This window comes from Sorex araneus, chromosome 3, assembly GCF_027595985.1.
Source record: "Sorex araneus isolate mSorAra2 chromosome 3, mSorAra2.pri, whole genome shotgun sequence".
NCBI lineage: Eukaryota > Metazoa > Chordata > Mammalia > Eulipotyphla > Soricidae > Sorex > Sorex araneus.
Genome location: NC_073304.1, coordinates 123,207,895 through 123,222,930, shown reverse-complemented (window position 1 = coordinate 123,222,930; position 15,036 = coordinate 123,207,895). Strand labels below are relative to the sequence as shown.

The following is a 15,036-nucleotide window of genomic DNA, read 5'->3' as shown; positions in this document are numbered from 1 at the left end:
CTCAGAGGACCCTGTGGGTGCTGGGGATTGAACCCAGGTCTGTTCTATAAAAGGAAAGCACCTAGCTGCTTTCTTGTCCCTCTGGCCCTGTTACTATTTTGTAATAATTTTCCTTTTCTCTGTGTCATGACTAAGACTCCTAAGATTCAAAAGCTTTTTGAAGCGATGAGTAAATGGGGCACATGATCTAGCTGCTTTATTTCCCAACTCCTTCCAAAGACACAGCCAAGAATCCTTGCTTTGGGCTTGGGAACAAGGACCCAAGCCCTTTGGTTTTGGAGTTACACCCAGAGGCACTCAGGGCTGACTCCTGACTCCGTGTTCAAGGACCACTCTTGGTGGGCCAGGAACTGAGCCCTACTCCCTGTACTACCCCACATCCCTTCGGAGGCTTCAAGGGGCCAGTCTAGTGAGGACCCTGGTCAAGGACTGTGGGGGAAGAATAAAAGGTGAGGCCAGAGATAAAGCAGGACATAGGCTGCCTTGCCTGTGGCCGACCCTGGGTCAGTCCCAGGAACTGCATGGTCCCTGAGCACTGTGGGAGCAATCCCTGAGCACAGGGCAAAAAGTAGCCCCTGAGCACCCCTGGATGTGGTGGTTCAAACCTTCCCTGGCAAACAGAATAAAGAATAAGTGCACCCCCCCAAAAAAAAAGGGGGCCAAGAAGAGAGGCCAAGTGGTAGAGTGCATACCTAGCATGTGTGAGACCCCAAGTTTGATCCTGGACACTGCCTGGTCCCACCTGCACTGCTGGGTGTGGCCCTGGTGAGCCCTGAGCACTGACCTGCTGGGTCCACACTGCTAGGCGGATACTGGAGCACTGCCAGGGAGTTCTCCCAGCCCCTCCCCACCCCGAGGACAGCTGCAGTTGGGGGTGGTCCCCACAGGAAAGGAAAAAGAATTCAGATGTGATTCAGTGGAAAGCCAGAACTTTACATGCATGAGATCTTGGTCCTACCCCTGACACCAGAAAGAAAGTTAAAAAAACAAACAAAAAAAAAACCAGAACGAACAAAGCCTGCAGCTTCCACCCCTGGCTGATCACCCCAGCGGCACATCTGACTTCCCCCTCACCCTGGGAACACACTCCCGCCCCCTGCTGCCCTGGGACCCGAGAGCAGGAGTGGGCAAAGAGAGGATGAGGCGAGGGGACTCCGGACGCCACCCCGTGGCAGGGAAACTCAGGCTGCCACTTTCTGCTGAGTAGAAGCCAGAGGGGTGGGAGGCAGAGGGCTCTCGGGAGACAGAGGGAGGTCAGGGGTGGGTCCGCAGGGGCCTAGCACCAGTCTCTGCCCGGGCGTGGTCCTCCAGTTTAGGACCCCAAGGCTCTGGCTGCCTCTGTGTACGTGGTCACAATGGATCGAACACAACCGGCTCTGCGTGGGCCTCACTTCCGAGTCCACCCTGCTCACCCCCCCAGGATGAACACGGGGAGGCTGGTTCTCCCAGCCACGGCGAGAACCTTGTCCTGGTCTCTGATGGCCTTTCACGAGTCTCATCTCTGCCCTCTTCATCTGACATGTGATGTGGGGACACTAGGGAAAACTCCCCCTCCCGCCCCAGGGTCTTCTAGCCTGGGCAGATGGACAGATGGACATCAGACAGGGCCAGAGAGAGGGCGCAAAGGACTGAGTGTGGGCTTTGCGCGTGGACCCCTGGCTTTGATCCCCGTACCACATCCTCCCATGAGCACTGAGCTCAGAGGGAGTGACCTCTGGGCACTGCTGGACATGGTCCCTAAAGTAAAATGAAATGAAAATCAGACAGATTAGTAGGAAACTCAGACTAAACTTGGGGCCAGAGAGACAGTAAGGCAGGTAGGGCACTGGCCTTGCATGGCATCCCGTAGGGTTCCCTGAGCCCTGCCAGAGTGACCCCTGAGAGCAGAGCCAGGAGTGACCCCTGAGCACCGCCAAGTGTTACTGGGCTCAGTCTGAGAAGTAAATCCAGAACCCCGACATGCAAGGCACGGAGACAGGTCCGCTGTCCAAAGCAAGTCCCACTGCTGTCCAGCCTGCTGTGGCCCCAGCCCTGAGACATCGTTGGACACTAGGGTTTTCAGTGTCACCCCTGGGGAGCAGACCCAGGCACTTTTCTGGGCATTTTCTTGCTCTGAGCTGTCCCTTTCGAGAATTCCAACGCAAAACCAGGCGCGACCTTACACTTCCCTCTCCCCTCCCTGCGCCCCCCCCCCTATCAGATACAAAAGACGCCAGTCAAGTGGAGGGGGAGATACGGGACTTTATTAGCATCATCTCAGGGTGCCTAGGGCAGGGGTTCAGCGCTGTGAGAAGGCGGCTTCGGGGTCGCAGGCGGGATCCATCCGGCAGCCGTCTGGAAGGGGAGGCGCTGGGTCAGGGGCGGCCGCGGGCCCTCGCGCTGCCCTCCGTACCCGGACCCGGCGCGGGAGCCCCCACCCCCGGCTCACCCGGGCTGCAGCAGATGCCGGCGGCGGCGCAGCGGCCCCCGCTCCCGCACGGCTTCTGGCCCGACTGGCAGGGGGACGGCAGGAAAGACTCCTCCTGGCAGCGCAGCGCCTCGGCCGTGCCCACGAAGCAGCCCAGCTCGTCCCCGCAGCAGATGCTGGGCCCGAAGCAGCGGCCCTTGCCCCCGGGGCCGCAGGGCAGGCACTGCGGGGCGGGAGGGTGAGGGCGCGCTGGGCGGGCTCGGGGAGGGGGGCGGGTTGGGAGACCAGGGCCGGGGCGGGGGTGGGGGGCCGGGTCCCTGGGTCGGGGCCGGGGATCGGGGTCCGGGGTCCCGGCAGGCTCCCTGGGCTCACCTTGCGCACGTCGAGGTCCCGCGCGGCGCGCTTGCCCCCTAGCGGGCAGTTCTGGATGTAGCAGGCCGAGGACAGCGCCAGCAGGGCCAGCAGGCAGCAGGCGACACGCGGGGCCAGCATGCTTGCGAGGGCGTTGGTCCCGGCTCTGCCACCCGCTCCGCAGCCCGGGCCTTTTATGCCCGGGGGTCCGCGCGGGTGGGGGAGCGTCTAAGAGGGCGACTTGCATGGCTGGTCACAGCAGGTCGCGGCGGGTCAGGCTCCGTGGCCCCGCGTCTGGCCAGCTCATTTGCGGGGTCAAGGTCAGCGCGTGGCTCAAGGGGTGAGAGCGGTGAGCGCTGCCTTGCAGGGGAGGAAGTCCGCGGGGGCGAGGAATATGCAATGGGACAAAGAATACCCGGCGTGGGGAGGGTGGGGCGGCAGGGCAGCTACTGGTGTGTGTGTTTGGGGGTGGGGGGAAGGGGTTCTCCATCTGCTTCTGCCCCCTCGACCTGTCCCCTCTGTTAAGAAGGTCACATATGGCCCAAGCAATAGCACAGCAGCTGGGGCGTTTGCCTTGCGCTCTGGTGACCTGGGTTTTATCCCCGCTATCCCGTATAGTTCCCCTAACACCACCAGTGAGTCCTGAGTGCAGAGCCAGGGACAACCGCTGAGCATCGTCGGGTGTGGTCCAGAAACAAACAAAGTCACGTTTTCCTGATTCTGAATTCCTTGGAGCTCTGTCTGGCTCCCACTTTGCTCCAAGCCCCTGGAACCTGCAGAGGAACAAGATCTTTCTTTTCCCCACTCCCACCAGCTCATTCCTCAGTGATGAGGCAGGCACAGCACAAGACTTAATAGCACCTGTGCCTTTGTCACATCTCAAAACGTTCGGCGACCTCCCATCACTTCACAGCTACCGCAAATGTCACGGAGTAAAAATCTTTTAAATTAGACTCATTACTAACTCAAGTTCCAGTGCTGACCACTTTTGAAGGCCAGTCAGGCAAGGACAACCTTTGATGCAAGAAATCATAAAAATGGTGGGTTTATTCCAGTGCTAGCAACCCAAGAAGATGGTAGACTTAGCACCAAAATATCTTACTGGGCTGGAGAGACAGCGGGAGGGGTTCCATCCCTGTCACCCCATATGGGCCCCCGAGCACCTCCAGAAGTAATCCCTAAGCACAGAGCCAGGAGGAAGCCCTGAGGGTCCTCAAACAAAACAAAACAAAAATCTTATTCTCGGGGCTGGAGCAATAGCACGGCGGGTAGGGCGTTTGCCTTGCATGCGGCCAACCCAGGTTCGATTCCCAGCATCCCATACGGTCCCCTGAGCACCGCCGGGAGTAATTCCTGAGTGTAAAGCCAGGAGTAACCCCTGTGCATCACCAGGTGTGACCCCCCCAAAAAAAATCTTATTCTCAGGTCGGGGCTGGGGCTTAAATAGGTCTGCCTGGGAGGGTGAGGGGGGAGGAGTCCTACACAGGGGTGGGGGTTCTGCATCAGTGGTTAGCAGTTGAAGGATGAGGAGTCCTGCTCCTTGAAAAAATTCACACAGGGTCAGAGAGATAGTACAGCCTGTATCCCTATGTAATTGGCATCCCATTTGGTCCCCTGAGCACTGCCAGGAGTGATCCTTGAGTGCAGAGCCAGGAGAGAACCCTGGGCACTGCCAGGGGTGGCTGCAAAACCAAGACAACAAGAGGAGGAACTGCCCGCTGAGCTGCAGGGGTGTGCCGGGAGGGCGGGAGCCCAGGCCTAGCTGCCCGGGGCAGCTCACCCGCACCTCTTCCATGGGGCTCTTGCCGGTGCCCAGCCGCTGGGTCATTTTAGCTTTCCACCTCCCTGTGGGGTTCAGCCGAGGCCCGCTGGCAGCCTCCTCCCTGCCCCTCCCCTGCCTCCCCCCCCCCCCCGGTGAGATAAGGTGCATGATGATGGCCTCCGTGGGGAGGCTGACTTACAGCCTTACTGACTTACAGGGAGAGTTCACACTCGGGGACATCCCTCAGTCCCTCTGTCCCTCAGACCCTCCATCTCTCCATCCCTCCGTCTCTCTCTCTCTCTCTCTCTCTCTCTCTCCATCCCTATCCCTCTGTTCCTCTGTCCCTCAGTCGCTCTGTCCCTCCGTCCCTCCATCCCTTAGACTCTATCCCTCAGTCCCTCCATGTCCCCGTCCATTAAGTCTCTCCGTCTCACCATCCCTCCGTCTCTCTGTCCCCCCATCCTTCAGGCCCCCAGTGCTGCCCTGGGGAGAGGAGGGCAGGGAGGGGCTCAGGCTGGTCCTGCTGCTCTGGTGAGCCGTGGGCACTGGCTGTGGGACAGGCTGACCAAGCGTCCCCCTGCCACCTCGCCCAAATCAGCTCACTCATCGGCATTTCCTGGCTGGGAGGCACACTGGCCTCCCTGGAGAGAAGGGCAGAGCCAGCCCTCAGCACTGTGCTCCCTGGCCGGCTGGCCTGCCTCTGCCCACCCCCCATCTGAGGACGGTGTTTCCAGGCTTGGTACCCCCAAGCCTGGAAACACCGACCTAGGCCCACCACAGTCCTGCCCTCAGAGCGGGGATCTTCTGGGCACTCATGTAGGAGGCGGAAGTGCCAGGCAGAGAGGGGGCACAAGCAGCTGGTCTTGGGATGCTGGCCTCTGGGTGGAGATGACCCCTGACAATAGGTGGGAGGTGAGGCCAGAAGTGGGGGGCTGGGGTGTCTGTGTTCTCTGACTGTAACAGATGGCCTCAAATCTGGCTGCTTAAAGCCACCCCCACTCATCCCCCCATCTCTGTGCTGGGGTGTCAGGGGGCTCCCAGGGCCCTAGAGCTCCCTGTTCATTGGAGAGCACCGAGGGCACTGGCCAGAGTCACTGCCTGCTAACTCGAGAGGGGCGGGCAGAGGGGCGGGCTCCCTTCACAGCCCCAGCAGAGTCCGATGCTTCAAGTGGGGGAGACGGATCTCTCGGGAGGGTTGGGCCACGCAGGGCGCAGGTTCTCCTCCTGGCTCTGTGCTCCGGACCACTCCTGGCAGGGGCTCGGGGGGACACCCGGGGATGCCAGGGATGGAGGCTGGCTCAGTCACACGTGAGGCAAGCACTTCTATCCAGTTCCCCAGCCCCTTACAGAGGCTTTTATCCCAAGCCGGGGGAGGAGCAGAGCTGTCGCGGGCTGGGCTGAGGGTGCTGAGGGGACACGGATATGTGTCATGAAGGACAGCTCAGCACGGGCTACGAGGACAGAATGCCCACTGCCCTCTAGAGGAGGCTTGGCCCTGTCGTTTGCCCAGGGGTCCAAGCCAGGGCCTCATGCATGCCAGGCATGTGCTCTACTGCCACGCTGCCTCCCTGCCTGCCAGGCCCTCACTGAAGGCTCAGTCCTGGGAGTTTGTGTAGGGAAGCAGGGACGGAGAGAAGAGTGAGGCTGGAGCCTCTGAGGTGGGAGAAGATGAGCATGGAGTGAAGACAGGCTCTAGGGGCCAGAGGGAGAGTATGGGGCTAAGGCCTTGTACATAGCTCGAGTCTGGGTACCACCTGGTCACTTGTGTACTGCTGGGAGTAAGCCCTGAGCACATATCCAGGAGCCCCTAGCACCACTGGGGGCAAGCCATCCCACTCCTCCATCCCCCAAGAAACAGAGTTTCAAAAAGAGGCATGGAACCAACCTGCTGAAAAACTCAGGTGTGCGGTTTGGTGACAGAATCTCCAGCTTTCGTGGGCTACCTCCCCCCATCTCCCTGAACTTCTGGAATCCCAGACAGTCATGCTCATGAACCATCTTGGTGTCATGTAAGTTCCTTCACCAGTTATGATCCAGAGACTCACAAATAAACCTCGAGAGAGATCAACAAGTACCAGAAGACTCTCCTGGATGCCTGTGTGAGGCTGAGTCATCTGGGGCCCCGCCCAAACAGAGCTCTGACAGCCAAAAACTCCCACACTTCACAATTGCAAGTTATGTTTCCGACTGGACCCCACTGCTTGGGACGAGCCTCACTCGGAAATTAACCTGCGGAAAAACTGGTGTGAGTTCACAAGGTGTGGGGGTGTGAGGTTTGCATTTGGTGGTTGAGAGCCGCTTCCCCATCCTCCCCAGGCCTCCCCAGCAGAGGAACAAGAGACAGGGGACCACAGACTGATGGCAAAAATGGCCCGTTTAGTGCAGAGCTGTTAGCAGGCCTACAGCACATCTGGAGGGGTTCGAGGTACAGGACTGCACATGGGTGTGATTGATCACTCACAGAGGTAAAGCGTTTTGGTGGAGGCAGTTCTCTTGGGGTGATTAACTCGAGGAGATGCCTTGTCTCTCAGAGACATCTATATTGCCTTTCTCTTTCCCTATAGCTGTACCTATTAAACAATTAAGTTTACTTCCTATTAATACTTACAGTTATTTGGATAAACAAAGTAAAAGATACAGGTTCTGAAACGTAGTTCTCTGGGTTCTGAGAGTAAGCAAGGCTTTTATTTTAAATCCCAGACTAAGTCCTCAGAACAGTTCAGTTGCCCTTCCCCAGGGGGTCCTGCCTCTTAACTCATAATGGCTTGCATCAAGACTGTACTTTCATGCTTTCTAGGCTGTCATTTCCATGCCTGGGTAGCTTTGCTGCTCACCTCGGGTCCATCCCCGCCCCCTTTTGGGGTGTTAGGACCTACAGCAACCAAAGCCTGAGTTAAGTTATTATGACGGATGCTCAGGAGTAGATGCATTTCAGAGTCAATCAACTCCCAAATATTAGGAGCATAGCATTAATGGTCTTTCTGTAATGCTCTGTGGCAAAATATGAAAAGGCTATAGGGGAAAGAGAAAGCGGTAATTCACTTCAAATACAAAGCCCAGAGTCACCTAAGTTTTGACTTATAAGTGACAAAGACTGCCTTGGGGAGCTGTGACAATGAGAGGTAAAACACAAAGGAAAGGTTAAAGATAAACTCAGGGGACTAGGGGTGCTCACAAGAGCACTATAAGCTTCTCTGGGAGGAGAAAAAAGGGCAATTCTCTGATGAAGCCTAAAACACAGGGTTAATATCCAACACTCTGCTATGTTGGTTTTGTGACTGATATCTCCAGGTTTTCCCAGAGTTGGGATTGGCTACTTCCCCCCATTTCCCTGTACTACTGGGAAGCCCTCTCTCTCTCTCTCTCTCTCTCTCTCACACACACACACACACACACACACACACACACACACACACACCAAAGCCTCCCTCCACTCAGTCAAAAATTTAACTCCAGATGTACCACTCTTCAAAACTCTTTAAAAAATTTGAACTTCCTGGAGGAAGTTTGTGGCCGGACAACATCTCAAACTCTACAACACTGATAAACTAGTAGTAGCACACTAGATTGAATGGGATGTAACCGATTAATATAAACACGGAAGGCTTAACAAGTAACAGCACGTTAGTAATCTCTCATATGAGGACTTAATGGCTTCAAGATGAGCTACAACAATCTTCACTAACTTTTTTTTGTGTGTGTGTGGGCATCACACCTGGCAATTCTCAGAAGGGCAATTCTCCAGGCTCCGCGCTCAGGAATTACTCCTGGCAGTGCTCAGGGGACCATATGGGTATTGAAGATCAAATCCAGGTCACCTCATGCAAGGCAAATGCCCTACCCACTGTGCTATCACTCTGGCCCCACTCTCTCTCTCTCTCTTTTTTTTTTTTTTTTGATTTTTGGGTCACACCCAGAGATGCTAAGTGGTTACTCCTGGCTCTGCACTCAGGAATTACTCCTGGTGGTGCTCAGGGGACCATACAGGATGCTGGGAATTGAACCCAGGTCGGCCGTGTACAAGGCAAACACCCTACCTGCTGTACTATTGCTCCAGCCCCTAAGAAAACATTTTTGATCATTCTTCTTAGCAAATTATTGATAACAAGCACTATTAAATAAATTATTGATGACCTGCTATAGGAGCACGTGTAAGGGGTGGTTGGGAAAACTGGAGATAGTGATGGAGGGGAGGTGTAATGGTGGTGGGATTGCCATTAAAATATTGAATGCCTACAACAAATCATCATGGACAACTTTGTAAACTACAGTGCTTACATAAAGTGTAAAGGGCACATTGGAAGATATAAATAAATTAAATGGCAAAAAAAGAAAAGAAGGGGATGGCGTGGTGGGAGGTGGGAACACAGCTGCTGGGTCACAGGAGAGGAAACTGCAAGGTCAGCGCTTTGCTTTAAGCAGCTCCAATAGGTGTCATTCCTCACAGGAAATACAGGCAGTGTGGGGCTGGAGCGACGTACAAAGTCTGGGGCACTTGCCTTGCTAGCAGCTGACCCGGCTTTGACCAACACCACTTAAGGTCCCTGGAGTCCCACCAGGAGTGACCCCTGGGCGGTCCCTGAGTGTCCCGCCATCCCTGACCAAAAAAAAAAAAGTGAGAGGGTTCAAATTCAGAGAACAACCAATTTAAGGGACAGGGAGACTTTATTTGTTTGGGGGCCACATGCAGTAATGTTCGGGGGTTACTCCTGGCTCTGCACTCAGGAATTACTCCTGGCCGTGTTCAGGGGATCAAACCCAGGTCACGAGCAAGGCAAACGTCCTCCCCTCTGTACTACCAGTCCGGCCTCCAAAACAGGGTGATTTTAGAGACAGACTGAGATGACCACCACAGGGACTCCTCCTGCCATTACTCTTTATTCTTTCCTTTCCTTTAGAAATAGCTGATTCACCAGGCTCTGCTCTAGGTGCCTGGGCACCCAGCCACTGTCTTGGAGAGACTGCCCCCTGGAGGCCGGCAGAGCTGCAGCCCTTCTGGTCTCCAGCTGTTTCTGACCTGAATCAGTATTCCATCTGTGCCGAGAGTTTGGTGTTACACGAATGACTCCTGGAGTCACCTCAGTAATTTCAGGCACAGGGACCGGGAAGAAGGTAAGACACTCGGCCACTCGGCTTGCATGCAGTCGAGCTGGTTTCAATCCCCAATATCCCCCCAATATGGTCCCCTGAGCACTGCCAGGAGTCAGTCCTGAGCACAGAGCCAGGAGTAAGCGCTGAGCACCGCTGGGTGTGGCCCCCAAACAAACAAAAAATTTCAGCCAAAGACACCAGCACAATCCCTATTTTGCTTTGTGGAAATGGGTGTAGGCAAACTAAGAAATGTTCCAAGGACGCTCAGAGCAGGAGACGCAGGGCTGAGCTCCGGGGGGACACACTAGGCTAGTGACCATGATGCTCTACGGCCTCACGGTCTCCTGTTAGAGAACTCAGTGATGCCCGCCTCTCCTGGGGAACTGCAGCCGATGGTATGTCTGTTGCCAGCTCCCAGAGGGCCCCGGAAGTTAGGAGGCGCCAGGCCATCATCAGCCTGTGGCCCTCCCATCCGTCTTCCTTGCCAGCAGCTAACAGTCTTGCAAAGATCATCTAAAAACAAACACAATCGCAAGTTTTGCCAGGTCAGGAAGTAACTGAAATACTAGGAATCTGTTATTACATTTTTACCCTAAGTGCTGAATGTCACAGGCAGCAATAAAATATTCAGAGGGAAAAAAAGAAGCCCCGTGTCTTCCGCAGGAAGCGAAAATCCTGATAAATGATGATAAAGAGGATATAGAACAACTGCTTATAAGTAGCTGCTTAAAAAACAGGCTTTAATGGTAATTTTTGCCCCATGTCACGGAGAGGTATTTTAAAATAAAACTTTGTTTTCTATATATAAACATATTGCATTTTACTGATGCATATATGAAACATAGAATGTAGTAATGCAATGCTACTTCAATAACACATGAATCAACAAGACGGTAGAATTAAAGTAAAATTGTGCTAACTTCAGGTAGTATATTTAACAGCCGCAACTACATCCTGTTGTGATCCTGGTCTGATTGGTAGTAGTTTAGGTAGTTCTAAATATAAAATGAAGCTTGAACAGCTTTATATTTCAGTAAGAGGGGAGTGATATATTCTCTTAATGTGTGTTATTTTGTGGCATACTGGGAGTTAGTGAACCCAGCACCATTACTCTTCTGTCATCTTCGAAAATCTCAAAGTTTGTATTTAAAAAAAAGTTTGTTTTTTTTTGGGGGGAGGACTGAAAGATTTTTAATTTTTCTTTTTTAATTAGTGAGGGTACTGTCACAGATTTACACATTTTCGTGCTTGTTTCCCTCATACAGTGCTCGTGAGCCATCCCTCCACCAGTGTCCATTCTCCACCACCAATGAACCCAGTATCCCTCCCACCCCCCCAAGAAAACGTTCTTGACAAATACAATTTATTATAAAACTGTCATTTTATAGACAAAATAATCATTAGAAGCGTTGGAATGGGTTTTCAGTGTAAAGGTAGGTTGGTGCTCACACATCTTTCAGTTGAGGTGCTGGCTGGGCTAACCCCTTTGCTCTCACACCTCGCAGGCATGTCCTACAGGGCCTGGGTGGTGCTGGGGACAGACAGCAAGGCAGCAGCGTCGCATGCCCTGGCATGGTATCGTGGTGGTTCGGGGGTTCGTGACTTCCTTCCAAGCTGCTGAGCTAGACCCAAGGGCTGCAACTTCACTTCGGTATCAGACCATGGGTGCATGTGCTGGGTGCTCAGATAATGGCGTTTGTGAAGAGAAGGCGCTTCTCACTGTAAGCTCCACCACAGTGAGCTTAGACCCCTGGGGTTGAACTCCCTGTTTCTTTGTGTCAGGAGCCTTTTTTAAGAACAGAGGTGAGGGGCTGGAGCGATAGCACAGCGGGTAGGGTGTTTGCCTTGCATGCAGCCAACCAGGGTTCGATTCCCAGCATCCCATATGGTCCCCCGAGCACCACCAGGAGTAAATCCTGAGTGCATGAGCCAGGAGTAACCCCTGTGCAGTGCTGGGTGTGACCCAAAAAGGAAAAAGAAAAGAACAGAGGGGAGAGGTCAGGAATGTGGGGATCTCAGCCTGGCAGCTTCTGATTGGTTCAACCCGTTTCCTCCTCTCCCTCCCCACCTTTTGCCAAGGCCAACTCTGTGGCACCAGAAAGGGAGAAAACCAACCTCTTTGGCACAGACACCTCTGCTGTGCCTGCATTTCCTCAGGCCAACACGGGTGGGAAGGCCAGGCCAGGAGCCAGACACGCTGCGGCCACTGCCTGGCCATGTGGAGTCTTGTCACGGGGCAGTGGGCACACTGGCCACTACGGCAGACACTCCGGACCTCTGCCTGTGCCAGCCTGAGGGATGGAGCTAGGGACGGGGGGTGGGGGGGGTGCTCCTTCTTGGCCTCACGGTGAACTTGCTTCCCAAGTCACTTCTCCCTGCCCTCTCCTGTCTCCTACTCTCAGGGACGTCTCATCTTGGCCTGCTGGGACCTTGCCATCTTGCAAGAAGTCCACTTTGTTTTGGTGCCCAGGGATCACTCCTGGCGGGCATGAGGGACTGATTGTGCCAGGTTTGGCTGTGTGCAAGGGAAGGGCCCTATGCACTGTACCATCGATCCGGTCCCATGACTCCACCTCAGCAGGGAGATGCCCAGGGGTTCTCCAAGCCGGGAGACGAGGGGCTCGGCGGGACTGTGCGGGGGGAGGGCAGGAAAAGGGCCGCAGGACCTGCTCTCTTTGGCAGAGAACTCGAGTCCTTCATGGTCCTCACTATAGCACTTTTTCTAGCATGTTCTGAGGAATCAGTCCCTTCCTCCGTGTGTGCGGTTATTTGCCTTTTGGACCACACCTGGGGGTGCTCAGGGCTTACTCCTGAGGCTGTGTTCAGGCATCACTCCTGGCAAGGCTCGGGGGACCATATGGGATGCCCGGGACTGAACCCACATAATGGCCAACAGCCTACGGTACTATCTGTACTATTGCACCGGTCCCCAGGCCGGTGGTTTTTGCTGTAAATGCTCATCCCTGTTGGAGTCTCACTGAGTGAGTGCAGCTGTATTCCAGTAAGCCTGATTTATAAAGAGCAGGCCACACTCGGACCATGGGCTGCATCTTGCCCACCACAACCCTTGACAATACCTGGGAGGCGACCTAAGGGAGAGCGAATGAACCTGTCTGCTCCCCTGAGACGGATCCTTTAGCGTCTGGCGTTACGCCGAGAGCTGTACACGGGGCTACACAGGGCGCCGAGGGTGGGAACTGGTGCCCAGGTGGTGAGGGAAGGAAAGAGACTCTGAGGCCCACACAGGATGTAGCTTATTTATAAGAAATACCGACTTTACTCCCGGTCAGGCTCAACTCGCCCACCCCAGACGGTGTGGCCCCAGGCAGGTGCGGGCCGGGTGGGCCGCTAGGAGCCCTTGTGCTAGGGCCTGACCACCTGGCCTTCCTTGGTGATGGCCCAGTTGTAGCTCTTCGGGGAGTCCAGTGCTTCCTGAATCTTCGCCTCCAGGTTCTCGTGGGTGATGAAGTTTTTTGCCTCCTCCTGTTGGGAGAGCAGCAGCTGTTGAAAGGGGCTCGGGCACACGAATGTGGACAGGCTCCAGCACTCCCTGGGGAAGACGTCTGGACCCCGTGACCTTCCCCTGAGAACACTGGGGGGACCTGCCACATTTTCTGTTTTTTCTTTTTGGGTCACACCAGGTGATGCTCAGGGGCTACTCCTGGCTTTGCACTCAGGAATTACTCCTGGCGGTGCTTGGGGGACCATATGGGATGCTGAGGATCGAACCCGGGTCGGCCGCGTGCAAGGCAAACGCCCTACCCGCTGTGCTATCGCTCCAGCCCTGCTTACTCCTGGCTTTGCACTCAGGAATTACTCCTGGTAATGCTCAGGGTACTATATGGGATGCTGGGAATCAAACCCGGGTCAACTGCATGCAAGGCAAATGCCCTATTTGCTGTGCTATCGCTCCAGCCCCCAGCCCTGCCACATTTTCTTATTTTAGATGCCTCAGCCAGGCCCTCCATCTGACACAGCAGCCCCGACCAGCCTGGCCCCACCCAGCAGAGCCAGCCCCTTAATGCTGCGAGGCCCCTCTTGCTCTCTGGAACCCAGCACTCTACCCACATTTTTTCTTTCCTTTTTGGTTTTCGAGGCACAGTGGGTGGCACTCGGGTAAGCGTGAGGTGCCAGGAACAGGAAACAAACCTCAGGCATGCAAGCCTTGTTCCTGTCATGGAGATCTCCCTCCAGCCCTGTGGGATTACTTTGTGTGTGTGTGTGTGTGTGTGTGTGTGTGTGTGTGTGTGTGTGTGTGTGAGAGGTCCTGCAGGGAGAGGGAGAAGCACCTGGGGTGCTCAGGGGTCACTCATGGCGGGGCTCAGAGGGGCATAGGAGATGCCACCACTGAATCCGGTCTGCCAGGTGCCAGGCAAGCGCCTTACCCACGGTCCTCCCTCTCCGGCCCTGTCAGATTACTGGAATCCTGCCACCTGCCACCCTGGCCTGAAGTCACCCTTCCGATAACCTGACCACGGGAGCAACAGAAGCCGACTCCCCCGGAATGTGCAGCCGGGCCCACGTCCACGCTGCCTTCCAGGGGGCGGGCCGGTGGCTCTAGCCCTCGCAAACCCTCCCCCAGCTAACGCTGTGCCCGGGTCCCCGCGGGGCAGCTGCTCCACCCCCGACCCCCACGATACCCACCTGCAGCTGTTGCACCTCGCGCTCCTTGAGCTGCGCCCAAGCCTGCGCCTCCTGGGCCCGGCGCGCCGCCTTCTCCGCCCGCCGCTGCTCCAGCTCCTGCGCCTCGCGGAGCTGCCGGGCTATCCTGGGGGCCGCGGGGCGGTGAGCACGCGGGACGCGAAGGTGGGGCGGGGCCCCGCCCCCTCCGCCCCGCCCCTCGCCCGGCCCCGCCCCTCGCCCGGCCCCGCCCCGCCCCCGCCCCGCCCCCCGGCTCACCGCAGCTCGTGCAGCCGCTGGTTCTCGGCGCGGTTCCAGGCCATGAGCTCGCGGTGCTCGGCCGCGTCCTCCGAGGCCTTGCGCTCCGCCTCGCTCCCGACGCGCGCCTCGTGCAGCTTCCTCCGCACCTCGGTCACGAACTCGTGCCTGGGCGCACACGCACCGGGTGGGCTCGCCGGCCGCCCCCCGCCCGCGCCCCGCGCCCCGCGCCCCGCGCCCCCACGCACCGGAGGGCGCCCACGGTCTGCCGGTACAGCCGGTAGCGCTCCGTCAGCACGTAGAACTCGGCGGGGTCCACGGCGGGCGGGGTCGCCACGCGCCCCGCCTTGGACTTGGCCGGCGGGTCATGGCGGGACTTGCGGCCGCGCAGCTGCTGCACCTGCAGGGCCCGGGGACTGCACGCGAGCCGCGGCCCCGGGCAGCGCAGCGCGCCCAGCATGTCGGAAGCCGCCGGGGCCCGCCCCGCCCCGCCGCGGGGCATCACGGGAGCCCGGTCGGCCGCGGGGCATCACGGGACTTGTAGTTC

The 15,036-nt window shown here is 56.6% G+C and overlaps 2 protein-coding genes across 2 annotated transcripts; both read right to left on the bottom strand.

Annotated features, from left to right (window-relative positions):
• Nucleotides 1-2,225: 2,225 nt before the first annotated feature.
• OXT (oxytocin/neurophysin I prepropeptide) lies at nt 2,226-2,915 on the bottom strand. Its single transcript, XM_055132894.1, has 3 exons — nt 2,780-2,915; nt 2,429-2,630; nt 2,226-2,334 (listed from the first exon to the last, which is right to left on the bottom strand). The coding sequence occupies exons 1-3, from the start codon at nt 2,897-2,899 to the stop codon at nt 2,279-2,281; spliced, it is 378 nt and encodes a 125-aa protein (XP_054988869.1). The 5' UTR covers nt 2,900-2,915; the 3' UTR covers nt 2,226-2,278.
• A 9,939-nt stretch (nt 2,916-12,854) lies between these two features.
• On the bottom strand, nt 12,855-14,986 carry MRPS26 (mitochondrial ribosomal protein S26). The gene is made up of 4 exons (XM_055131486.1): nt 14,738-14,986; nt 14,511-14,657; nt 14,256-14,379; nt 12,855-13,094 (listed from the first exon to the last, which is right to left on the bottom strand). Exons 1-4 carry the CDS (start codon nt 14,947-14,949, stop codon nt 12,975-12,977), a joined length of 603 nt encoding a protein of 200 aa, XP_054987461.1. The 5' UTR covers nt 14,950-14,986; the 3' UTR covers nt 12,855-12,974.
• Between the last annotated feature and the right edge of the window lie 50 nt (nt 14,987-15,036).